Below are 24,861 nucleotides of genomic sequence, written 5' to 3'. Positions count from 1 at the left end.
TTATATAAGATGATTAATTTGATGTTTGATTTGTGATATTAATTTATATAATTTATAATTATGATTTTTAATTTTTTTAGTATTAATTAAATTATAATTATTGTCATAAATTTTTTATTATAAAAAAATTAAATACATAATTTTATGATTATGGTTGACAATGAAAAGATATATTTATTTTATATAATTTATAATTATAACTATTACTTTTCTAAATATTAATTAAATTATAATTATTATTATAAATTATTATTATTAAATATCTTATAGGTTTATCATTAATCGATATAAAATTATTAAAAAAATAAAAGTAAAATAAACAAATATAAAAAAAAAAAATCTAATGGAGCATTATTTATTACTTTTTAGTGAAATTTATTTTGAGATCAGCCTTCATTATATTTATATAGATTAGCAGGATTTTGAATAGAGCTAGTCTTATGTGCAATTCTTGAAGAATGTGTTGTATTTTTAGGTGTTCCATATACTAACATTGTTTTGAAGGTGTTGGTTGATATCTTTTGGATGATAAATTGGTTTATGCAAATGAAGGAAAATAATATATATTATTTTTTTAATTATTTATTAAATTGAGATAAAAATAAAAATGGCATCCTGATTTGACACTGTACTATTATTTTCCTTTCACGATCTATGTCTCTTTGTTCTATATATTGCTATTCTCTTTCTTTCTAAAACTTTCATTGCATTATCTCTCTCTCTCTCTCTCTCTCTCTCTCTCTCTCTCTCTCTCTCTCTCTCTCTCTCTCTCTCTCTCTCTCTCTTCTATTTTTAACAATCTCACTACAATAATAACAATCTATCTATGACAACAGTAAGGCAAGACTTGTTATAAGTTAATTATTATTTTGTTTATTATAATGTTATGAAAAATGTCATAACACATATTGAAATGTAATTTATTAAAAAATAATTTTCCTAAATAAAGCAATTGAAATCATCAATTTTATATTAAAGCAAGTGTTGTCATTCTTTAACACTCTCTATCTTTTTTTTTTCTTCTATTATTGTCCATCTCTTTTTCTTAAATTTATTTAAATTTATTTTTATTAATTATATATATATATTATAAATTTAAATTTACAAATTTGAGAAGTCTAAATTTAATTTGCAAATATTAATTTGCTAATAATAATTTACTATTAAGTTCTTAAGGTATAGGAAAACCTAAAAATTAGCCCCGACTCTTTTAACTAATAATTTAGTCCTAATTTATATTCCGCTAATAATTTGGTTTCTGGCGTTAATTGCTTTTTAATTTAAAATAATTTAATTCTTAAAATTTTATTTTATTAACAAATGGTTTCTATATTTAAAAATTTTATATTTAAGTAATTATTTATTTTATATTTAAATATTTTATGTTTTTATAAAATATTAAACAGATAATTATATATTTTTTAAAATAATTAATTTAAATGAAAATTTAATTTAAAATGTAATTTTTAGAATATTTAAAAATTATAAATAAATTATATTATGTATTGCTAAAATAAAATATATTAGATCATATAAAAATAAATTTTTTTATATAATATTTTTTGAAAATCATGTTATAATATTTTTTATTATTATTTATTTATTAAAAAAATATATTAGTGTAAATAAAATTATGTTAAAATTTCTAAACCATAATCTAAAACTACGTCGTTTCTATAAAAAAAAGAGTCTTTCCAAATCTTAAGCATCAGCTCTCTTATCTCTTTTATGGACTGCGGCCCATCTCACTCGCGAACTCGCCCTTTTTTTCTCAATTCACGCAGGTACCACTCAACCACCCATTCTTCTCAGCTCAAGCCCCCGATTCCTTCACTGTCATCACCTCTCAGCTCAGGTCGCCACGCTCGCTGCAGCATAGGACGCATTACGATTGGAGCTCACATAATCATCCTTCCCGCACAGTGAGTGGATCTTCAATTTCATAGATGTTATTTCATGTTGTTATTTTTCTTGCACAGATGTTATTTTGTTTTCGTAACATCTGTTTTCGTGTTTGGGTTATTGTTTTTCGATGTACTTTTTGATGTTTTTGATGGGTTAATCACAATTTGTCTGTTTATTTTCTGTGTTAGAATGATTGGTTGCCAAGGAAATTTGGAAAAATATGTTTGTTTGTCTTCTCTTTGGTAAAGAATTCGATGAATCTATGGCTCAAATGAACTAGCACGACAGCTATATTCTATATCAAGCTATAATTTTTCACAACTCTTTTCATTGCTTTTTTATTCTTTTCGGGGAATCTGGGTATGTTATTTATGGCAGCTTTTGCTTTAATAATAGAGTGATTACTGATTAGCGATTCCATTATGGAAACCCTGTTTTAGAGCAGGTTTCTTCAGCTGATAAGTGTTGATGTCTCCAATTTTTTTGTTTTAAATTTAAGTCGATTCTGATTTCAATTTTTACTCTTTGGCAAATAATTTTTATTATTATTTTCATTTCCTGAAGCAACTTATTCAGTTGATATACTCTATCCAAAAATTACCTTGATGGTATCTTTAGTGTTTGTTATTTGGATCCAACAGTGTTTGTTAGGATTTTGGAGTTCCAAGATTATGTTCCTATGAACTCTTTTAGAAGATTATTGTTGTACTTAGAAGTTGTTTTTATAATTTGTGATTTAATGTGTTGTTATCTGCAGGGTTTTCTTTTTTTCGGTCAGAGAACTACAATGGTAGGAATCTGACGAATTTCTTGTTCTTTTGGCATTGATTTCCTTTCCCTATCCTTGCTGAAGTTCTGGTGGGAAAAAATGCCTGGCACAGCAATCTTGCCTCTTCCAGCACCTCCTCCTAGCGGAGACAGCTCTGCTTCCCCTTCTCAAGTGTTAGAACAGCAGTCATCTAAGGAAGATAAAACAGCAAGTGATGACCAGAACAAAGCCCCGGTTGCAACCCACACAAGAACTATTGGAATCATTCATCCTCCTCCGGATATTAGGAATATTGTAGACAAAACTGCACAGTTTGTTGCAAAAAATGGACCTGAGTTTGAAAAAAGGATCATTGCCAATAATGCTAACAATGCCAAGTTCAATTTTTTGAATCCCTCAGATCCATACCATGCATACTATCAACATCATTTATCTGAATTTCGTGCACTGAATCAATCTTCTGCTCAGCAGCCTCCTTCACAACCTTCAGATTCTGATGCCACTGAGTCAACCCCGTCTGCTCCTGTTACTGATGCCACTGACACTGCTCCAAGGCCTGACCCCACAGCCCAGTTTAGACCACCTCCTCGTAAAGTTCTTGAACCCCCAGAAGCTGAGCAGTATACCATTCGGCTTCCTGAGGGGATCACTGGAGAGGAACTTGATATTATTAAGCTCACAGCCCAGTTTGTGGCTCGAAATGGCCAAGCTTTCTTGACTGGTCTGACAAATAGGGAGATGAACAATCCTCAGTTCCACTTTTTGAAGCCAACTCACAGCATGTTCACATTTTTTACCGGACTGGCTGATGCATACTCAAAAGTGTTGATGCCTCCTAAGGGGTTGACTGAGAAGCTGACAAAAAGTGCTGCTGATATGACCACTGTGCTTGAACGGTGCTTGCATCGCTTGGAGTGGGAACACTCGCAGGAGCAGGCAAGGCAGAAAGCTGAGGATGAGATTGAGCAAGAGAGGATTCAAATGGCCATGATTGATTGGCATGATTTTGTAGCAGTCGAGACAATAGACTTTGCAGATGATGAGGATGAGGACTTGCCCCCTCCTATGACCCTTGAGGAGGTTATAAGGAGGAGCAAGGTATCTGCCATGGTTGAAGATGAAATCATTGAGCCTGGAAAGGAGGTGGAAATGGAAATGGATGAAGAAGAGGTGCAACTTGTTGAGGAAGGAATGAGGGCAACGAGTCTTGAAGAGAATGATAGTGAGAAGAAATTCACCAAGGCTAATGAGGAACCAGAAGAACCAATGAGAATTGTGAAGAACTGGAAGAGGCCTGAGGAAAGGATCCCTGTTGAAAGGGACCCAACAAAGGTTGGGGTTTCCCCTATCACCGGTGAGCTAATTCCCATTAATGAGATGTCTGAGCATATGAGGATTTCTCTAATCGATCCCAAGTACAAGGAACAAAAGGAAAGGATGTTTGCAAAAATCCGGGAAACAACTCTTGCTCAGGATGATGAAATCTCTAGAAACATTGTCGGACTTGCACGGACTCGTCCTGATATCTTTGGTACAACCGAAGAAGAAGTTTCTAATGCAGTTAAGGCAGAGATTGAGAAGAAGAAAGATGAGCAACCAAAGCAGGTCATATGGGATGGTCACACAGGAAGCATTGGCCGTACAGCAAACCAAGCTATGTCTCAAATTGTTAATGGGGAGGATCAAAGTGAAGCTGGTATCGATGATGCAAGGAGCCTTCCTGGTCCTGCAGCTCCTCCTCCTCGACCTGGTGTGCCTTCAGTTCGTCCCTTACCTCCACCACCAGGACTAGCATTGAATCTACCTCGCATGCCTCCAAATACCATCCAATACTCTGCTCCAACTAGTGGTGCATTTCCTGTACCTCCACCAAGGCCACCAGGTATGCCAATGATTCCATCAATTCGCCCTATTCAGGCTCCAGTGCCATTAGCACCTGGACAGCAGACCATTATGGTGAATCGGCCACTTTCAATGCCTCCATCTATATCTGGAAATCCACCGAGCATGCCAGTTCCGCCTCCACCTGGGTCTCAGTTTACTCCTGTGCCAATTCCTCGACCTTTTGTCCCTCTTCCTGTCCCTTCATCAGCAATTGGTATGATGCCACCACCACCACCTTTGCCTCAAGGAGTGCCTCCACCACCTCCACCTGAGGATGCTCCTCCACCACTTCCAGATGAACCAGAGCCCAAGAGACAGAAGCTTGATTCTATGCTTATTCCAGAAGATCAGTTTCTTGCACAACATCCGGTATGGAAAAATTTATTTGGTCAAGTTGTACTTTAGTTTTGATCTTACTGGACTTAATTTGTACTTTTTCTCTGCAGCAGGGACCTGTATGCATCACTGTTTCTGTTCCGAATGTTGATGAAGGAAATCTGAAAGGGCAAGTTCTGGAGATCACAATGCAGTCCTTATCTGAAACTGTTGGCAGCCTGAAAGAGAAAATTGCTGGAGAGATCCAACTTCCTGCAAACAAACAGAAATTGAGTGGAAAAGCTGGTTTCTTGAAGGATAATATGTCACTTGCCTACTACAACATTGGAGCAGGAGAGGCACTGTCTCTTTCTTTGAGAGAGCGTGGTGGTAGAAAGAGATGAAGGTTTTACTTGACACAGCCATTTAAGGTGGTTTTTCTATCCCCCCCAACATCCTCTTCCCTTCTTCTCCCTCCTCTTCTTTTTCCCCCGCATATATTGTTTTGGGGACTTTGTTATTTTACTTTATTTTAATATTATACTGGAGATTATACTATGTATTTTAAGGGTAACAATATGACATCACTGTTAGTCCTGAATTGTTATATCTGAACTGATGGTTTGATTGGTAATTTGATATCTAACACGGATTCTGTGTCTTAGCAAGTTTCTCTTTAAGGGCAACAGGGAAGTAGATGAGTTCCATTTGCTAAGGCAGTGGAAGCCATTGGTTCATATCACTAACTATTACCTTCTATTGAATTTGCAGTTAATTCTCTGGAAAATATGTGCTCCATGGTCATACTTTTGGTTTTGATTTTTCCTATAAATGTTCTTTCTCTAGAGCCTTGCATATGTTTTGAATTCATTTTTTCTGCTCCATTTTACTTTTGTTGCTGCAAGTTCTTTTCTTCATCAATTTAATGATTTGAGAGGTGTTTTGCTAATGCTTTATTCCTGGACAGTAGAAGCGGGGGTGTATGCAATGGGAAAAGGGGGAAGAAATGGAACAAATGGTAGGAGGAGGAGGAGGAGAATTAAGGGGAAGAGAGAATTTAGGAAGAAAGTATTCTTGTATTACCTGATTGATATCTAAAGATTACAATTCAATTTTCTATTTACTAGTACATGTATGACAATTATAACGTTACCCTCCCCTTTGAAACCATTATTGTCTCGATAATGGATAGTAGAAAGATCATCCTAGCAGCATTTTGAATGTGAAGGTCCAATCTGCACTTGAAATGGTACATGATCAGTTTAATCAATTGGTGAGGCATTTTTTCAAACACCTATGGTGCATCTTCCCACTCTAATGATGAAATCAATTTCATCCTGAATCTCCTTCGCTTGATCATTTTCTTTTAAGATTATAACCTCAGAGGATCCCAAATCAAAATCATAACCCCTCGAATTAAACTCAAAACAATCAGTATAATACATGTATGTTCTTTCTCCAGCAACTCTTTCTTTGTCCTTTCCAAAATTTTTATCAAAGAAAGCAAACCCAATGATATTGCATGTAATTTCCAGGTTATGAATAACAAGTTAATATTACCATCTTGGTATGTAGCTCTCAATTCTTGATCTTTTTCTTCATGTTCAGTAATGGCATTTTCTTCCTTGTATTTTCTTCACAATACTCTTCTTCAATGCAAGAATTGATATAACTGGCAAGGTCTTGATCACCATTACCATATATGAAATTTGAAAATTTTCATAACAAGTTCATGGCCCTGCTCTTCTTCTCTTGATTTGGAACATTCCAAAGGCTTCAAAATTGGTTGCACTCTCGCTGAATATTCTTGTCCATGGAAGGAACAATTTCTTGGATTCGATTATCAAATCTTTGTTGACATCTTGGTTTCATTTCCATTCTCCATAGATTTTCTTCATGAACTACCTCAAGCATCTTGCAATTACCTTCAAAAATTTGTTGGACCCCATCTTGAAGGATTGAAACAAATGTTGTAATTCTTTTGAGTTGATTCTCAAGAATCATGTATGTTATTTCATCATCCATGGCTGCTTGTTGCAGATTAAAAATAGAATTTAGGAGAGAAGTGAAGAACAGATTATAAAAGAGAAAGGGAGAGAGAAAAGAAACAGAGGGAAAGAGATGAGTAGAGAGGAGAGAGGAAAGAGAGAAGAAAAGAAACACGGAGAGAATAGAAAGGAAGCGATAATGCAGAAGCAATCCCTAGGATTGTACTGCTCTGATACCAAATTGTTATGGACTGACCACAACCATAGAAGAACAGAGGAGAAGGGGAAGAGATAGAAGAAATAGGAAGAGGAGAAGAAGAAAGAGAGAATTTAGGGAGAAAAATAGATTCTTGTATTATTTGATTGATAATCCAATATTACAAGTCAATTCTCTATTTATACTAGTGTGTGTGAGAGAGGGTAGCAAAAAAAGTTTAAATTTTGGTCCGTTTGATATATATTTTTTTTAATCTTAACCAAATTGAAAAATCTTAAAATACATAATTGAACCAAATCATTTGGACCTAAACATTCAATCAATTAACTAATTAGTTCAATTCATTTTTTCAATTTAAACTAAAAACTACACTCTTAAATGCCTATATATATATATATATATATATATATATATATATATATATATATAGCAAAAAAAAGTTTAAAATTTTGGTTGGCTGATAATTTCTTTTTTCAATTCTAACTAAATTGAAAAATCTTAAAATTTATAATTAAACCGAATCATTTAGACTTAAATATCGAATCAATTAACTAATTTAGTTCAATTCAATTTTTCAATTTAAACTAAGAATTACACTCCTTTATATATATATATATATATATATATATATATATATATATATATATATATATATATATATATATATATAATGACCATGTGTGAAGCAAAAAACTACTCTCAATCCGAATGAATCATTCTTTCTACAGAGATAAATCTTTATCTGCTAAGCAAGAGGATAACAAATTACAAATCGGCTCGCTCATGTACAGTTTTTTGAGGGTGAGTTGGGCCTCTTTATTCTATGTTTTATTACATGTTGGGTTTTAGAACGCTTGTTTATGGACCATACTTATTATGGGTTAGGCTTATGTCGATACAAGTTCTAATGTCAATCAAGGTCCATTGTCCCGAGAAAAGTCAACAGAGCCTTCTGCCCAAAGAAAGTCCCATGCTTAAGTCTTCACGAGATTGTTGTCCAAGAAAGCCCGAATTTCTGTCTTACATGAATAATAGCTGTTACAACAATAACAAGTGTTATACACTCAATTTTAAAGTTCGTTATTTATTAGCTACAACGATAATGATTGGCTAATTTTCTTTTAAATAAAGGCCAGTATGCAATTAATTGCCATTATTTAAAATTATGGTAATGGATGGTGTTATTCTCCATGAGCCGAGGACCCCAAAAGGATAACTAGTTATTTTGGCTTTGGAATCAAAGGCATGGAAGTTGGTTTCACCACCACCAGTGACAGGGCTAGCTAAGCCAAAGTAAATGAGAATGCCAATGGCATATATATATATATATATATAGAAAGGTGAGGAAGACAACATATTCATCATTCATGCAAGAAAGTGGTAACAGCATGGGTTAGCTGGTCTATCACATCTCCAAAGTGGTGACAGCATGGTTATAGCCCAAAGCGATGGCAAGTTTATAGCAGCAGATCTTGTGGTTCACAATGCAAGAGGCCAAGTCCTTCTAACTGCAGGGAAAACTTTTCTCCTTCCTGTGTTCTCCTCTTCATGCAGAAGCCAGTGCCATCAAGAAATGTTGATAAGATGTTGAGTTGAAGAAATTGTCTTGGAAAATGATAGCAAGAGTAATATTGATGATTTGAATGGGGGGTGCTTCTGAGGATCAATAACAGACCATTATATCTAAAAGAAGACCACACAAGAAGAAACTTGAATCCAAACTCAATCCGACTCATTCCCTGCTTTTAGCTATTTAACTAAATGTGTTTGGTAAAAAATAAAAAAAATAAAGAGTTAAATATTATCCTTTTAAGTTTTAATCTTAAAGAAAAATAATTATTAATTTAAGCTTGATTAACATTTATCTTAGAAAAACATAAATATTAATAAAGTGAAAAGTTAATTTAATTTTTTTCAAATATGCAAATAAAATTAACGAGAGATTAAAAATTATAAGAATAATAATTATCTTTGGCTAACATTGTACCAAACTTACCTACAACCTAATGATATGAGCTAAAATATATACAAAGGAAGACGTAAAGCAACCTGAATCCATACTAATAGGAGAATACTCCCTGACTAATAGAACGGTAGCACACTATCCAATGAGGGGAAAATAGGACCTAAAAGAGACATGAAAGCCAAGAAGAGAGATGGTACAGAAAAAATACATATCCAATATAATTCCTAGAAAAAATGAAAGACCTTCAAACAAGACTTTAAACCTTGTTTATACCTTATAATAAGTAATTTAATATATTCATATTTTATAGACATTTAGGTTTTTTTTTTTTTTTAATCCATTTTGCTCATCTTAGAAGCTATTTTATATACTTTTATTTGTGTTTTCACTTTAGTTGGTGATTTTCTCGCTCTAATAGGTTGATTTCAAGTCTTGAAAATATCACGGAAGAGAAATTTGCTAATTTAGAAGCCAAACTTGCCATGGAAGAAAAGAGCAAAATGTAGAAATTTTTAGAGAAATAGGTAGTTACACCAGCATGATCTGAGGATTTTTCTCAGCACCGAGGAGGTCTTTGCTGAGATTTCATCACCAAACTTTGAAACCCCCTTTGATTAATTGATATGCGTTCAATTTAATTTACTCACAATTACTTTTTTTAATTGCTCTAACGATCCATGCCCTGAGTTTCACATAATATAATTCAAATTCATAATTATATAAAGTAAAAATGAACATCAATGAATTTAGTCTCTTTTCAATGAATCTACCTAACCGAAGAAAACATATAATATTATCAACACAAGCTATGCCGTTGACTTCAAACCATTCATTTGAAATGACTATCTATTCAAACGCTCCATAGTTGAATCCGCTTGCTCTCAAAATTTTGCCAACACAAAAACATGCACCATCTCTGAAATCTGCAATGGAATTCACACCTCAATTAGCACAAATCAATTTCAACATCATCTAATCCCATATGGTGGCTTTGAAAAATGCAAGGAAAAGATCTAACTACGCCATTCGGATGCCATGCTCATGACCAAAAAAAGATTAAGGTGAAAATAAACTGAAAAGGAACCTGATTAGTAACATACCGATCACTTGTGGAATATCCTCCTCCGTGGCCAAACATTCAATCCTCCTCCATAGGCACTTGCGGAATATCAAACCTGTCTTCCTCTATCACTTTATTTATTACAGAAATAGGAGATGGTAATTGGAAGTCAAGGAATCATGACCTTATCTGGTAACTGACCAAAAAGTAAATACAACAGGAAGAAGGGATGCCAATGAAATAGAAACTACACCATCATAAATAATTTCCTGCAATTTCAATAGAGTACAAACAGTGTATTTGGCTATTTGCGACTGAAAACTTAACAAAGTTTGAAATGCAGCACCAAATTCAAATTATGTTGTTTTAAGTTCATCACGCTATCAATATCCAAGAACTAAATGAATGATTTGTCTGAATACATTTTTGGATCAAAGATGCAAAAAACATAGATTTTACCAAAAAGGGAGCTTTAGTGTATTGATTAAAAGAGGGCAGGCTACAGGGCATGACCCATGTCCTCCAGAGAAAATAGCTTTCTTCTTTTATTTCTAGTTAAAAAAATAAAATAACAAAAATAAATGGTCAGTCTTCTAAATATCTTGGACAAAATGCTCATGCACACTGAAATATTAATCTTTTTGCAAAGGATATTCATTGACATAGGATCATCTTTCTCACCGCGATTACGGCTGCCATCTAACTCTCGGATAATTTCAGGAGTTACCTATAACCAAAAGAGGCATAAGGATTAAATGTTGTAAAAAGTAAAATCCAATAATAATCCGTTTACAACTTGGGATGATGATCTTACTAATTTATGTTTTTGCTTTCCAACTAGCATTCTAAGATTCTGTTTATCTTCTTTCTTCAATTCATTCTTGTACCTGCAAGTACAACACAGCAACTACATTATATGCAGCTGGGCAATTTTTATTTTTTTTCTTTTTTTTTTTGGAAAGGAAAAAAAGGAAATGGCAGAAACGAAGGGAGGTTGGGTCAGGGTAAATATTAAGGATATTTTCTAATTCTACTCCACTAAATTACATCATGCAGGGGCTGATATGTTGATCTTTTCTTTACTGTAATAAACGAAATTAACATATTTTTTTTAAATAATGCAAGCATGATAAAAATTAAATTATGATTCTCCATGGCTGGTAAGACAAATTAATAAAATACGGTTAAGAGTTCTTTATGAAATCTTGAAAATGTAACGTTTTCTTTAAATTTATAAAAGAGAAAACAGTTGAGCTGTTTGGCTTCTAAACTAGAGATGATTCATCTAAAGGGGAAAAAAAACTTTACATTTAAGCTCCTTTTGTTTCAAAAATAACAACTTATCTTTGAAAGCATCAAAAATATTAAACTACTTTTCATTTTTTGTTTGTAACACTAAAATTAATTGGAATTTAGTCTGTGGCATTTGGATTGCACTGGAAAAAATGTAATTTCCTAGATGTGGAAGACCTTGAACTTTTGAATCTATGAAAACTCTACGTTTGGAATCTTAGATTTAGGACAATGTACAAAAAAAGCACAACAGTTGGAGACCTATGATTCAATTTTTGACAAAACAATATTCTATGCTTTACTCTGCTAGCACAATAAGGACATGCTATTTCGTCATCAATCATGCTGATGTGGTGCTGCGAGTCTAATAAAAAAATATTCTTTAATATGCTTGGATCCCACAGATAATATGAAATTTTTAAAAAAATAAAATTTTGAATTAACAATTTTTTAAATAAAATAAAAAAAAAATCATTTTATTGATTGCACGATGAGATAACACGTGTCCTTAAAGTTCCAAGGATATAAAGATTAAAATATCATTTTGTTAAAAATTGAACCACATGCCTTAGAAGTGTCAAAGCACAAACTCAAGTGTTTTTTCGTACTTTCCCCCTTAGTTTTTTATCTACTTGAATAGTAAAGAATGCTACACAAGGAACTGAGAAAACAGGGTAGGTGGCAACGTCCAATGCAATTGGACATGAACAGCACAGTACTGCGTTGTACCAAGTGATGCGTGCATGCAAAGTGTCTCTTGTGAATTTCTTGAAAAATGGCTTAGGTTTTCTTTGCCTAGGATGGAGTTTCTATCGACTAAATCACATGCATATGACAAAAATTAGAAAAAGAAAAGATGTTATATGGGAAAATATTTCCCACGGGTCAAATGAAGCCTAAATAGCATACAACTAAGAAAGATTAAAAGGGCAAGAGCTATCTCAGGAAGATATCCATGCACTGATTGCATAGAGCCACACATGGAGAAATGCTGAATGGAATAAGAAAATTCCAATTTTCTGAGAGACGAGGAAAATGAAAATTCAGAAAAAGGTACAAACAAGATAGATTCAATGAAATATCTCAAACTTGCCTCCACAGCCATTGGCCTTCAAAGAACAATGACAGATGGAAATTAATGTAAATGCCAAAAAATTCATCACTTTGCAGAATGCACCATGTATCAATCAACATGAGCCTTAATTATGGTTAGTTAGCAATATAGAGTTGTATTTGATTACTTTAGCTAAAATAAATGCTACATTGGGCTGTGACCTTGGACTACTTGAAATGAACTTTCTTAAATTTTATCACTATTTCTTAATTTTCAAGAAGAGAATTTAACGTCTAAAAGAAAAACATTCATCTAATTATATAGGACTTCTTTGTTATCCATCATGTTTTTGGTTTTTTTTGTCCGACTCCGACATTCAAAAAATTTTATATTAGAACATTTTTGTTTTTATTACTTGTTGTCTTTATAAGAAAAAGGAAAGGTTGCTACAAGGATAAACCACAAAATGGTACTAACTTGTTTCATCAACTCATTTTTCAAGATGCAATTTCTTAGTACTGGATGGGCAACTAAAAACCAAAAACATGGATACAAAATAGCTCTTAACAACTCTCGATAGGCAAACACACAAATTTTATATGTTCCTTTCTTCTCCCACAATAGTCCTTTATTTGCAAGTTGGGATCTGTGCTACCAGAAAACACTGCACTCCCTAATGATTTGCATTCTGGAATGTGCGATCCAGATTATGGATCATTATAGATTTGGAACATTAAAATTAGGTTCCCAAAATGCAAACAACTATTATTAGAGAATCAAACAATCTGAGTCACACAAATCTCAGACAATGTTGGTGTGATCATTATTATGCTGTAAATTTTGGGATTTCATATATTGTATGGCATTGAATTAGTTAAGATAGAAATTTTAATTTAGAGTAATTTTTTATGAATTTTTAATTGAGTAATTTTTTTATAGGATTTTGTAGAAAATTTTTCAGGTAATTCTTATTTCAATATATTTTGTTCCCACTCAGCAATTTGAAGGAAACACATTTCTAGACAAAGACATTTTATGTTCCTGTTTTCATTCCACATACCAAAGCAACCCAAGGTCTAGGTAATTTACATGGGAAGATAAGTGCCAGAAAGAATACAAGGCATGAGTGCACAGTAACTGGAAGAACATAAAATCTTAAGTGTTGATTCTTAAGTTTCTTTGGATAGGGTAGAAGATTCAGGAAGAAAAACAAGATAAGCCACACTAGATAAATCTCCTTCCCCTCCAATTAAATGCTAAGTCACTAACTAGATATGGTCATGATCATACAGCACAAGACTCCATCTTTTGTGCTATAAGTCAATGACCACATGTTCCATGTGTGTGCATGTCTGCATGATACATCAATGTGAAGATATTCAAAACTTATATCTGATAAAACAGGAGACAAGAAAAGAAACGAGGAAATCCACTTACCTTTGCACGAAGGCAAGAAGTGATTGGTGCCATATTACAGGCATTATTCTTGTGTCTTCGAGAAATCTCATAAAATGAGAAACAACAGCATCAAGTACACGATATGGCAAGGCATATTTCTTTTCCAAAAGAAGCTTGATAAAATAACTGCAATTGTTTACATAGCAACACTGTCAAGTAATTTTTATCACTTAGTAACTAAAAGTGGATTCACAAGTACAGGTTAAAGTGTTTTGGGATTCAGAAGAGTTTTAAAATTCATACATAAATAATTTTTTTTCTTGTTTTTATCAAAATTTTAATATTGATCTTCCTTAGAGTATCTCTTTCTTAAGTGCGTAGATTATAACCTGTAATCCCATGGATCAACATCAGATTAGAAAAAGGGAAAGTAGAGTCCAACAGCACGCATGGACCAGGACATCCACTACATGGAACAACATTAATGAAGTTGTCTCCTCTTATAATTCTTAACTTTGAAAGCACAATATTTCAACTTTTAGCATACTGCCTTATGCATATGATATATCTTGCTTTATTAGTAATCATCAATTACCATTCAAATCATGACATTGCTCAACATAAACCTCTAGGAAATAATTGTTTTTAGTTACTTTTATAACAAATAAAACAACATAGCCTACAAATTTCTAGTCAATTTACCTTTAATAGTGTTCATGATGCATTTGTTTCCAAAAAAACCCATTTAGTGGTACCAGAATTTTATATGTAGTCTACATCTACATCAGCATTATAACTTCCATACATCTAATTTGAAGCAACTAAAATCACTATCCAATAAAATAATGCCATCTTTAATATCTTATCAGGAGTAGCAAAATCAGTAACACAAGTGATAACTTTTTGTACTTTTAGTTGAGGCTTTGTTGCTGAATTATAACCCCATTAAAGACGAAAAAAAAAAATAATAAAGGAATCTACACAGCATACAAATGACTATATATTAACATTCACAGTGCTGGAATTGGCGTATCTCCATCATAAGCAAATCATCATTATTTAGCTTCCTAAAATGAAACACATCAAGGTTCAAAACTTTCTACACAATTTTCACATGCAAAAGAAAGCAAACTAATGTGGAAACATTATTCAGATAAACCATTAAATTGTTACGTGTTAAACCTCTTTATATATGCTAAACATACCTTGTTGTGCCACAATACTCCATCTCCGCAAGCTTCAATAGTGCAGCACTGCAATACCATTCAAACTTTTGAGTTAGGCATCTTCCTTATGCATTTAAAAAATTATAAGTGAGATGCAACTCCAGCAGCCCTCATGCATTAAAAAAATTATGTGAGATGCAACTCCAGCAGCACAAGCAACATCATATCCACAAGCTGAAACTTAAAATGAGAAGGTTCATAATTCATGCACAAAGAAGTGAAGAACCAGCATTATTACAAATATTTTGAAGTCCAGGTGCACTGAATTGAAATGAGCAACAATGCAACCTCTGAAAATTGTATCCAAAGAACAATTTCTTATTGTTCTCAGTAAGAAAAGCCTACAAGACTAATCAATTTCACCGAAATGATTTGACCACGCAAACAGGTGATGCTGGTGAAGATCCACAATGGTTCATGAAAAGCCAGATTCAAGAACTCTAGTTTAATTCCAAGAAGACAAAACTTGGAAGCATGACTAGTAATAATTGGATCCATTAAGCTCAAGGACTTTATTTATTGTTTACTAATACAAGAGGCATTATTGCTTTTTGATACAAGGGGCAACTTTGTGATTGAGTACAAGGTGGGATCAATAGAATTGAAAACAGTGTTCTGGAATTGGCCTGAATTGCACTGAATGAGCCATCGCTACGGTGAATATTTTCAAGCAATTCCAATAAATGGCTCAAATCAATTGAAGGGAAAAAATTAATTAAATTAAATATGCAATATATTAGGTCATCTTGTTTTATAAATGGGCTGATAGTATTAAATCAAATAAATGCATAAAAGGAAGCACAACAGAAACTAGGGTTCAATTTAAACAAAGAAAAAACCCATTAGCCACTAGTCTTAATAAAGAAAAATAGACCTTAAAGACTTTAAATGGTCAAAAATTCTTCCACCAGCAGCTTCTATAACCACCAAGATACTCCTTCCCAAAAAAAAAAAAAAAAAATCTGGGATCCCCTTCCTTCTACTACTACTCTTCCAAGCCATTTAGGTTGTTTCAATACTACCAGGATTGGATGTAATGGCCCCTACAGCCGCTACACCCACAGTTACTTGGAATGTGGTATGTACTGGGTTGTGGTACAGGCACACAGTACGCCACTTAGCTAGATATAGGATACGCAAAGGTTGAACTTGGTTGATATGGAAATTTAGAATGCGGTACGTGAATCATATCAATTCGGTTCATGGTATGTGAATTATACTCAATTAGTATAATCCCCAAGTTTATAAACACCAAATCAAAAAATAATTTTTTTTATATTTTAATATTTTTTTATAATTTATACATATTTTGTAAGATTAATAATAATATTAATAAAAAGAAACTCTAAAAAATCTATTTTTAATATATTATTAATCATCAATTAAATTTAAAAAATATCTCAAATATAATGAACTTCTAACCAAAATTTAACAATTTAATAGGCCATTTAACTTTGTGTTTTATGAATTGTTTTAACAGGTCTTATATTAAGGCCTAAATCTTACTAAACCCATATCACATTTGTCATTTGGGTAAAAAGCCAGAGATATTATACTGCCAATGTTTATTCCTCTCGTGAACTGGATTGCAGTTTTTTTTTTTCTTTTGTGGGTTTTTTTTTTTTTGGAAGGGGGGGGGGGGGAGGTGGTGGAGTCCAACGAATTTAGTGACTAAAATTCCATTATGCATCATCTGATTTTATATGTAATGAACAAAATTTGAAACCCTGGCAACAGCTTCTTTAATGAGTAAGATACCCGGTTCAGCCTTCAGCATACTTGGCCATTTACTCAGCCAGGAGAATGGAGAGACTGCACATGTTGTGTCACCAAATCCATTGGTATGATACCCAAGAATATTCTCCTCATCAAAAAGCCCAGTGCAATCCTAGGTTATCTGACAGTCCCATTAATATTTTAATTTATTGCAGTCCCAACAGTTTTCTCAACAATATAGCCATGCTGCTCTCAAACAAGTGCATGCCTTTGCCATTTTTTCTCTTTTTTCCTTATACCATAACAAGTGAATTGGCCTTTCTATGTCACTTGAAAGTAATTTTCCAAACTCACGCCACAAATATTTTTCTTTTTTGGCTCTTATGGAGACCCTACAGCCTTAGATTCTCAAACCAGCTCCTTGAAGTGCCCTAATTCGGTATCTTTCATACCGGATTTGTGGGAAATGGGTGCAGGTGGGAGAGAGGGAAAAAGGATAACAACTGATTTATGGCTTATTTCTGCTACAAAAGATAAAAGGCATAAATATCACCCTAAATAGGCCTGTGCTGGCAGAATAACAGAACTAACCAACCCATTAAACCCAACCCACCACAATCCAAAAAGCTGGTTTCTTCTTTATTTGCTCGTGCTGCAAATTCTAAATTCTTACAGGTTCATATATTGATATAAAGAACAGTTCACACCCACCGAAACAGAATAGTTGTAGAACACAGCAGATTAAAAACTAACCATCAGACCAGACAAATGACAAAACACAGATGGGAAGTTTGTGATCCTAGATCAACAATAGAATTATCCAGCTAGTTCTATTTAAAAGGAGTTTTTCAAATTGTTAACAAGAAGTTGATACAATTACAAAGTAAATCATTTAGCCTGCAAGTTAAGATTTATGCCTGAAGACACAAGATTATACCATAAAAAACTAGCATACCTTGAATGAAGCATGGGAATGGAAACCTTTTGAATAATACTTCCAACAATAACGGCCTCCCGAAGATTGCATGTCCCTGACTGCAAGTCAAAGGGAACATAAGCATGTCAGAAATTGGTTAAGACAATAAAGATAGAATAAAAATGTAGACAATTTCTGTTAGAATATTGAGAAGGAAAGACTACGTAAAATGCTTACATAATTATAAAAATGAAAGCAGACAAAGGTAAACTTAATACAATTCCATCCATGTAAAAGTAAGTAAGAGAAATTATGCATGCACTAATCAATTTGGTAAATAAAGAGTTGAAGGAAAAGGTAAGACAAGCAAACATAAGAGTTAAAAATTGCTGACCATGTTCAATTTGGAGCCTACTCCATGCCTTCTAGTGCCTTTTTGTAGCCCATTTTCAATCATTTACTCTTAGGTCTCTTTAAATATGATGGCCGTTAATTAGTTTTCTTCTATGTTCTAGTTCAAACATTCAGGACCATTAATTTAAAAGAGTTTTCTTTAGGTTAAGTTGAGTTTAATGGTCTTCCTTATGTAGTTTTCATTTGATCTCTTCTAATGCCATAAGTTTTCCTAATCTATTTAAGATTCCTATTCATATTTTAATTAGAAGGCTAATTAAGAATTGCTAGGGGAAAGCAAGCTTCCATTATGTCAGAAAAACATGGTGTTTTGGAGTAGCCATCAGGCTTTTTTAGAGGTAATAGTTGCTTTATAGATCCTACTTCCTAGAGTAGTGTAATTGCTTAAGAAACTTTGGTAAGACTGCCTAGACTTCTCATCATTTTCAGATCTGGATTCCCAACAGATCTCAGCATTCAACCTATCTAGAAAGTTATCCCTCAAGCCCTCTATTTGAATTTTGAACTGAAATCCAAATCTTAATTCACCCCAAGTTAAAACCCTTAAAATTCACAAGCCATGAAAGCGTTCCACCTGCAGTGCCTTTCAGGTCTTGATGTGGGCAGAATGATTGGGTATGGCACTTAGTTTGTATATCACAAAGTAGCAGTTGGTTCAATTATTTCATTAGCTGTGGTATGCTTTTGGTACTAGCTCAGGTCACTGAGTAAATACCAAATATTAAAGGTGACATTAGGCAAGATGGGTTTCATTCTTGTAATGAAAATTTTCTCCAAGAAAAAATTGTCTAGCACATGACAACCCTCTTGATTGGAATGAAGGTGTTTCCATAATGGTCACAGAATGGAGAATATGTTAGCAGCTAAAAATTTCAAATAAAGTACCATAATAGATGATTCTCATGCTTTTCTATACCTTACATAGTGGAAACAATATTCCCTTGTTGAATGCAGCAGGTTTGTAAAGAGATTTTTTCAAAGCTTGATACAGAGCAAAATGCAGCCTCTTGTTCTGTTTAATATCGTCTCTGATTCGAGGAAGCAATACAAGCCTATAGAAATTCTCTGCCTTCTTCACACCCAAATTGGAAGCAAAGATCCTTGTTGCTTGATACATTGCATTTGGTGACCAACTCTCAGGTTTAGTCAAGTACAAAACATCCTCCCAAAGTTGCATTGAAGGGATATGCTTAAATGCTTTAGGCATTTTTCCAGCTGTATATCTACTTAGAAACTCGCCAAGCCTGTAATTATTAAAAATAAACCATCATATTCAAAGATACTTCACAATTAGCATCTTGAACAGTTTTGCTAAAAGAAAAATCAGTACACCTTTTCAAAGCAAGCTCAACAAGTGAAAGAGAAACATAATATCCTCAATATTTGAAATTGAGAGTACTGCAAATTATGTTGCATAGCAATAGAAGGAAGATAGAAAATTTACCCCTTGTACAAATCTATGAGAGATGCATCCAATTTTGGCATGGGTTGTGTTTCTGCAATCAACCAAACCAATTCTCCATAAACAGATAAGTAAAGAACACTAATTACATGTTAAAGAGGATAATCAAAACCTCCAGTAGTTGAAGACATAGCTAAAACTCATAACATAAATTTAGGAAAAAATGATTAACCTGAAGAAATATTAGCATTCTCCTGTTTAATTTTTTCAATGATGAGGTCTGCAAGTGTACGCTGAGGACCAGCTTCCTTTGATAAGAAAGCCTCCAGTAATTTCTCCTCATCCTCATCAATCTCCTCCTACCACACCCAAAATGAATATAGAAAAGAAGAATAATTATTAAAATAATAATACAGAATTTAAAAATAATCACTGTCCATGGCACACTGTAAATTTAGCATAAATTTCTCGAGCAAAGAGGTTGCCATGATAGAATATTCAACTTTTGCAGGAAAAACTCTTATGTATGCTTCCTTCTCCTAGTAATTAAATTTTGAAGATAAAAAAACCAATTGTTTTACCAATTCAGTTTTGAAACAGAACAACTGTGCAAACAAAAAGCGAATTAAGGTACTTTATTGCAACATACATTAGAATCTCTTACAACCTAGCTTAATGATAATTTAGCATAGTCATCATCAAACAAAAGTAAAAAGAAACATGGTATATGAACATCAGAAACCGAAGGGGCAAAAAAAAAAGCAGAGGGAAATAATTACAACCAGCAAATATGACAGGGTCCACGTAAAATTGTTTATGATATTGTTTTGACTTGGATGTTTATAAGATATTTTGCCAGGGGAAAAACTATTACAAGTAGATTTAGTACTCATTAATCTAAAAATTTACCAGGTATCCATGCCCTAACACTTCAGATAAACAAGCATCCAAGACAATGTCACCTAAATTTTCAATTTCTAAGTGATTATATTAACCAGCTCATGTATCTATAAAAGATACATGAGCGTGACCAGTAAGCCATTACCATGATGGAAAGTTCCTCTCTCTCTCTCTCAAACTAGAGGGTCTAAATGAAAGAAAAGCTTTAATCTCTACACAGAAAATTTATAATTTAATTATATAAGATTAACATACCAAACAAGTAGAGATGCATAATTCACAAAATTACATCAGCATAGGGAACTAAAGGAATCAAGCTATCTGTGAACATATCAAATATGCTACCTACACTGATGCATCAAGCATTTAACATGTGTACAGCATAAGAATCATCTTCACTTATTATAAAAACAACAAAGTTTTTGGATCCAGTCTATATACATTCACCTGGTTCTAACATACTAATTTGGCACCAAAGGCAATGCAATTTCAGCCCCACAAAAGGATTTTTTTTAATCTAAACTATTTGTTCCTCTTTATCTCTTAATCAAACAAAAAGGAGTCCAAACCAAACACAACTATAAAGAGAACTCACGTCACCAAACTGGGTTTGAGTCTCAGAGAATCCACTAAAATCATCAACATCATCCTCCTCTTCTTGTTGATGCCTAGCAGCTTCTTCCTCTGCCACAACAAAGGCATTGGTAGTAGGATTAGCCTGCTCAGCCTCCTCTTGAATCTCCTTTTGCTGAATCAGCGCCTCTTTCAAAATTTTCGAGCTTATCCCCGAAGATATCATCTATAAATGATGTAAGAATAACAAGAACCACTATAAAATGAAATTATCAATCCGAATGATATATTTGAGATAAGAGAGATACCGTTTCTTGCTTTTGGTGGTGTTTTGCTGCTTTGGATCGTTTCCTAGTAGAGGCAATGGAGTCATTATCTTCTGGGATAAAGGGCTTGGGGTTTTGGTGTCTACCTCGCTTCTTGTCCATTTAGACGCCTAAAAGACTGCTGCAGGTGATGTGGTTATGCAGTTAGTTACAAAGCACAAAAACCCAGGCTGTTAGGATGCAAGAATGGAAGCTTGTAAGTAGAGGTGTAAACGAACCGAGCCGAGCTTTGGCTTGCTTAGGCTCAGCTTGTACGTAATGTTTCAAGCTCGAGCTCAAGCTCATTTGAAATATGTTAAATTCAAGTTCGATTCAAACTCGGCTCATTTTATGTCCATTTAGTATATTAACAAGCCAACCTCAAGCTCGGATCGTGTCAAGCTCGATAAGTTCATTAAAACGAGCTCAAAAGTGAGCTCAATAAACTATAGCACGAGTTTTATAATACTTGCTTTAAATCACAGTTATTTTCAGAATACATTATCATATGAGTCCATAATCATTAATAATACAAAATAACAAGGAAAAAAAAAAAGCAGTTTACAACATATTACAACTAATTTTAAAATAACAAAAATTACAACAACACCATAATTCAAATAAAGTTGAATAGTTCAATACAATAACAAATTCTAGGATTAAATCACTAAAATTATTGGATAGCTCTTGCTTAAAGCTTGAAATTTGAAGTGAGGAAAACAAGCCGGATTTTTGCATCCATGCAACCTTCAAGATTTACCACATCAAATCATCAATACTAGAAATATCAAAATAAAATATCACAGCAAGAACACGAAGGCGCTTGATCAATAGGAGTAGTTAATTCAATCGCATTTGAGTTTGAGTTGTTTGACAACCCATTAGAAAATTTTCACATACTAATTATGTAAAAATGAAATGATAAAATCACAATAACCTTTTAGGAGGAGTTAATGCAATTGCACATGCCTTCAACTAACTCAGGTACACCAACAAAATGAATCATATTCTGTAACCTTTGTAAAATTAATTAAGCCCACCCTGTTTAACTTTGGTTTGCTTTGGTATCATAAATACACTTCACTTTCAACTATTAAAACTAATATTCCAACTTCCCTGATTAACTTCTTTCTAAACATAAAATATCAAAGCAAGATTACATCTTTGATCTTTCCACTTTGAATGAAGTGTTAAGGTCAAAGCACTAAAATAGACAAAATGAATTGCATTGAGGGCTACTGTTTCATCAATTACATCTCCAAGGAATAGTATAATTGCAAGGGTTGAACACCCAATGAATAACAAAATAAATGAACAAGTACAGGCACATAAGACGCAAGACACGACTACAGCTAAATTAAAACTAGTAATGTCTCCTAATAAGCCAATCATCATAATATAAATCAACACAAAATCTAATTCTCTCAGATTCTCAGACACTATAAACATAAAGAAAGCTAATTGGCCTTAATTATCCCAAAATTGTAATTGCTGCAATCCAAAATCAATAGTGTTTATGCTGTTCATAAGGAGATTCAGCTTTAATGTATTTATATAGATTATAAAATTGAACATCTATTGCTCACCCTTGAAACAAAAAGACTACAATATCATGAAAATTATCAAATCTAATAACTTTAGATGCAAAAAGAATCTGAGAACCCATACACAAAAATGCATGCACTAACTAAATTACCATAATTTATGACTATCAAATCCAATTAACTCAGCGTAAAATGCATCTGAGAACTCAGACAATGAATCTATGCACATGCAGATGCTTGTACCAATTGCTACTGTATTTTAGATAGGTTATTTAAAAAAATTTACAATAAACTAATTATAAAGAGATCTAAAGTCTCCAAATCACAATATCATAGAGTAATTGGATTTCATAGTCTTATTTAAAATTTACAGTAAAAGCACCAAACACCTTAATCTCAGAATTCCAAATAATAAAAACACCAAACACCCTAATCTCAGAATTCCAAATAATAAAAGCACCAAGGTAACTAACCAGTGAAGAGCGGCGAGCTTGAGGTTGAAGGTCGTTTGTGTAGAGGCGAAAGCCGAGACTGAGATGAGAGAGAGGTTGAAGGAGATACTAAAAAACCGAGATGAGATTGAGACAAGGCTGGCGATGGCAGAGGGGGAGGGCTTGTGGGTTGGGCGGCGGCGTAGGATGAGACTTTAAAGGTTGCTGGTTCAGACAAATCGAGGGCAACGGGCCGAAGGAAAAAGAAAAAGCGGACAATGGGTTACGTTTATTTGTGATCTAGCTTCTCTAAACGACGCTTAGGTAAAATAGATACTAAAAGCTATTTTTATAATAAAAAACTTTCTAAAATCACAATATTAAAATTTAGTAAAGATAATCACAATATTAAAATTTAGTAAAGATAATCATAATAAAAGAAAAAAAATTTTTAAATCATAATATTAAAACTTATAAAACTTAGGTTTATAATATAAAGAGTTTCTACATTAATATATTTAATTTATCTTAATTATTTAAAAAATTAAATTTTAAATTATTTTTAATTAAACAAAAATTATTAACAAAGATCACATTATAATTTAACATATTATTTATCTATAATAATTTAATATATCATTGAAAGGATTTGAATAATTATGAGAGAATTTTAAATATAGCACATATGGAATGAAATTGATATATAAAAACAGAGGGATAGATATATATAGAAAGTAATTATGCAGTGAGAGATAGAGGGAGAATTATAAGAGAGTTTTAAATGTAGTAATAGAGGGAATGATAATATATGGAATGAAATAGATATATAATGATAGGAGGGTAGATACACATATCAAGTAATGATATATTGAGAGAGAGATGATTATACAAATAGAGATTAATAATACATGTAATGAAATAAATATATAATAATAGGAGGAAAACGAGAGAGAATGCATATAAAAATTAATTATATATTAAGGTAAAGAGACTGGTAGTATAAGTAATATGAGAGAGAGAGAAAGAGAGACGAGGGATATATGGAGAGTAACAACAAAATTTTATTCATTCACTTTAATTTATCAATGTTCAAATTATATTAAAAAATATCATTAATATGTAAAAATATGTCACGACCCAATTTTTAAGCCAGACCGACACTAGAACTTAGGCCAGTATAAGGCTTTTGAAATCCATAGTAAGCCGAACTATTTCTAATCTATTCACAGAACCCGTTAAGATAGCCCAATTTCAATAAAACAAACGGATAGAGTCTAACCATAAATTAGATTATCTAACGGGAAGTATCAACTCACCCGATCTGTAAATAAATAATATCAATATTTGAGAGCTCAGCTCCCTCCATCATTAATAATAAACATCTCAAACATCCATGTAATCTCACATAATTAATTTTATAACTCTGGAACTAAGTTATTATATGCGGAGTTTTAGATTTAAATAAAAGACAATAAAAATAAATCAAAATATTTTCTATTTAAATTTATGAGAAAAGAAAGCAGGTTAATTACAAATAAAGTCACCTGTCACTAGAGGAAAAATATTTGAACAAGAGTGAGCATTC

At 32.9% G+C, this 24,861-nt stretch overlaps 2 protein-coding genes across 6 annotated transcripts; one reads left to right on the top strand and one right to left on the bottom strand.

The window, feature by feature from the left end:
• The first annotated feature begins 1,733 nt into the window (after positions 1 to 1,733).
• Positions 1,734 to 6,100, top strand: LOC110637819 (probable splicing factor 3A subunit 1). Of its 4 annotated transcripts, none has more exons than XM_021788150.2 (4): positions 1,735 to 1,922; positions 2,663 to 4,927; positions 5,005 to 5,304; positions 5,844 to 6,100. In XM_021788150.2, the coding sequence occupies exons 2-3, from the start codon at positions 2,774 to 2,776 to the stop codon at positions 5,275 to 5,277; spliced, it is 2,427 nt and encodes an 808-aa protein (XP_021643842.2). In that variant the 5' UTR covers positions 1,735 to 1,922; positions 2,663 to 2,773; the 3' UTR covers positions 5,278 to 5,304; positions 5,844 to 6,100. The 4 variants fall into 4 exon arrangements, with proteins under 4 accessions (XP_021643845.2, XP_021643842.2, XP_021643841.2 ...); XM_021788149.2 differs by having other exon boundaries at positions 5,841 to 6,100; XM_021788153.2 differs by lacking the exon at positions 5,844 to 6,100 and having other exon boundaries at positions 1,734 to 1,922; positions 5,008 to 5,537.
• Positions 6,101 to 9,731: 3,631 nt separating this feature from the next.
• On the bottom strand, positions 9,732 to 23,591 carry LOC110637825 (bystin). Of its 2 annotated transcripts, none has more exons than XM_021788160.2 (13): positions 23,319 to 23,591; positions 21,305 to 21,443; positions 21,019 to 21,222; positions 19,756 to 19,882; positions 19,566 to 19,617; positions 19,038 to 19,365; positions 17,747 to 17,826; positions 15,055 to 15,102; positions 13,889 to 14,035; positions 10,919 to 10,991; positions 10,759 to 10,831; positions 10,145 to 10,262; positions 9,732 to 9,967 (listed from the first exon to the last, which is right to left on the bottom strand). In XM_021788160.2, the coding sequence occupies exons 2-12, from the start codon at positions 21,422 to 21,424 to the stop codon at positions 10,183 to 10,185; spliced, it is 1,332 nt and encodes a 443-aa protein (XP_021643852.2). In that variant the 5' UTR covers positions 21,425 to 21,443; positions 23,319 to 23,591; the 3' UTR covers positions 9,732 to 9,967; positions 10,145 to 10,182. The 2 variants fall into 2 exon arrangements, with proteins under 2 accessions (XP_021643852.2, XP_021643853.2); XM_021788161.2 differs by having other exon boundaries at positions 21,305 to 21,440; positions 23,319 to 23,584.
• Between the last annotated feature and the right edge of the window lie 1,270 nt (positions 23,592 to 24,861).

Source organism: Hevea brasiliensis, chromosome 17 (genome assembly GCF_030052815.1).
Source record: "Hevea brasiliensis isolate MT/VB/25A 57/8 chromosome 17, ASM3005281v1, whole genome shotgun sequence".
Classification (NCBI taxonomy): domain Eukaryota; kingdom Viridiplantae; phylum Streptophyta; class Magnoliopsida; order Malpighiales; family Euphorbiaceae; genus Hevea; species Hevea brasiliensis.
Note: the sequence above shows the minus strand (reverse complement) of the source record. Positions and strands in the feature narration are given on the sequence as shown.

Excerpts from the sequence above, each read along its gene's own strand:
- LOC110637819 (XM_021788150.2), top strand. The coding sequence starts at position 2,774 with ATGCCTGGCACAGCAATCTTGCCTCTTCCAGCACCTCCTCCTAGCGGA. Across the intron at positions 4,928-5,004 it reads AGTTTCTTGCACAACATCCG|CAGGGACCTGTATGCATCAC; the intron begins GTATGGAAAAAT and ends TTTTCTCTGCAG.
- LOC110637825 (XM_021788160.2), bottom strand. The coding sequence starts at position 21,424 with ATGGACAAGAAGCGAGGTAGACACCAAAACCCCAAGCCCTTTATCCCA. Across the intron at positions 19,366-19,565 it reads CTCATAGATTTGTACAAGGG|GCTTGGCGAGTTTCTAAGTA; the intron begins GTAAATTTTCTA and ends TAATAATTACAG. Across the intron at positions 10,992-13,888 it reads CTTCTTGCCTTCGTGCAAAG|GTACAAGAATGAATTGAAGA; the intron begins GTAAGTGGATTT and ends TTGTACTTGCAG.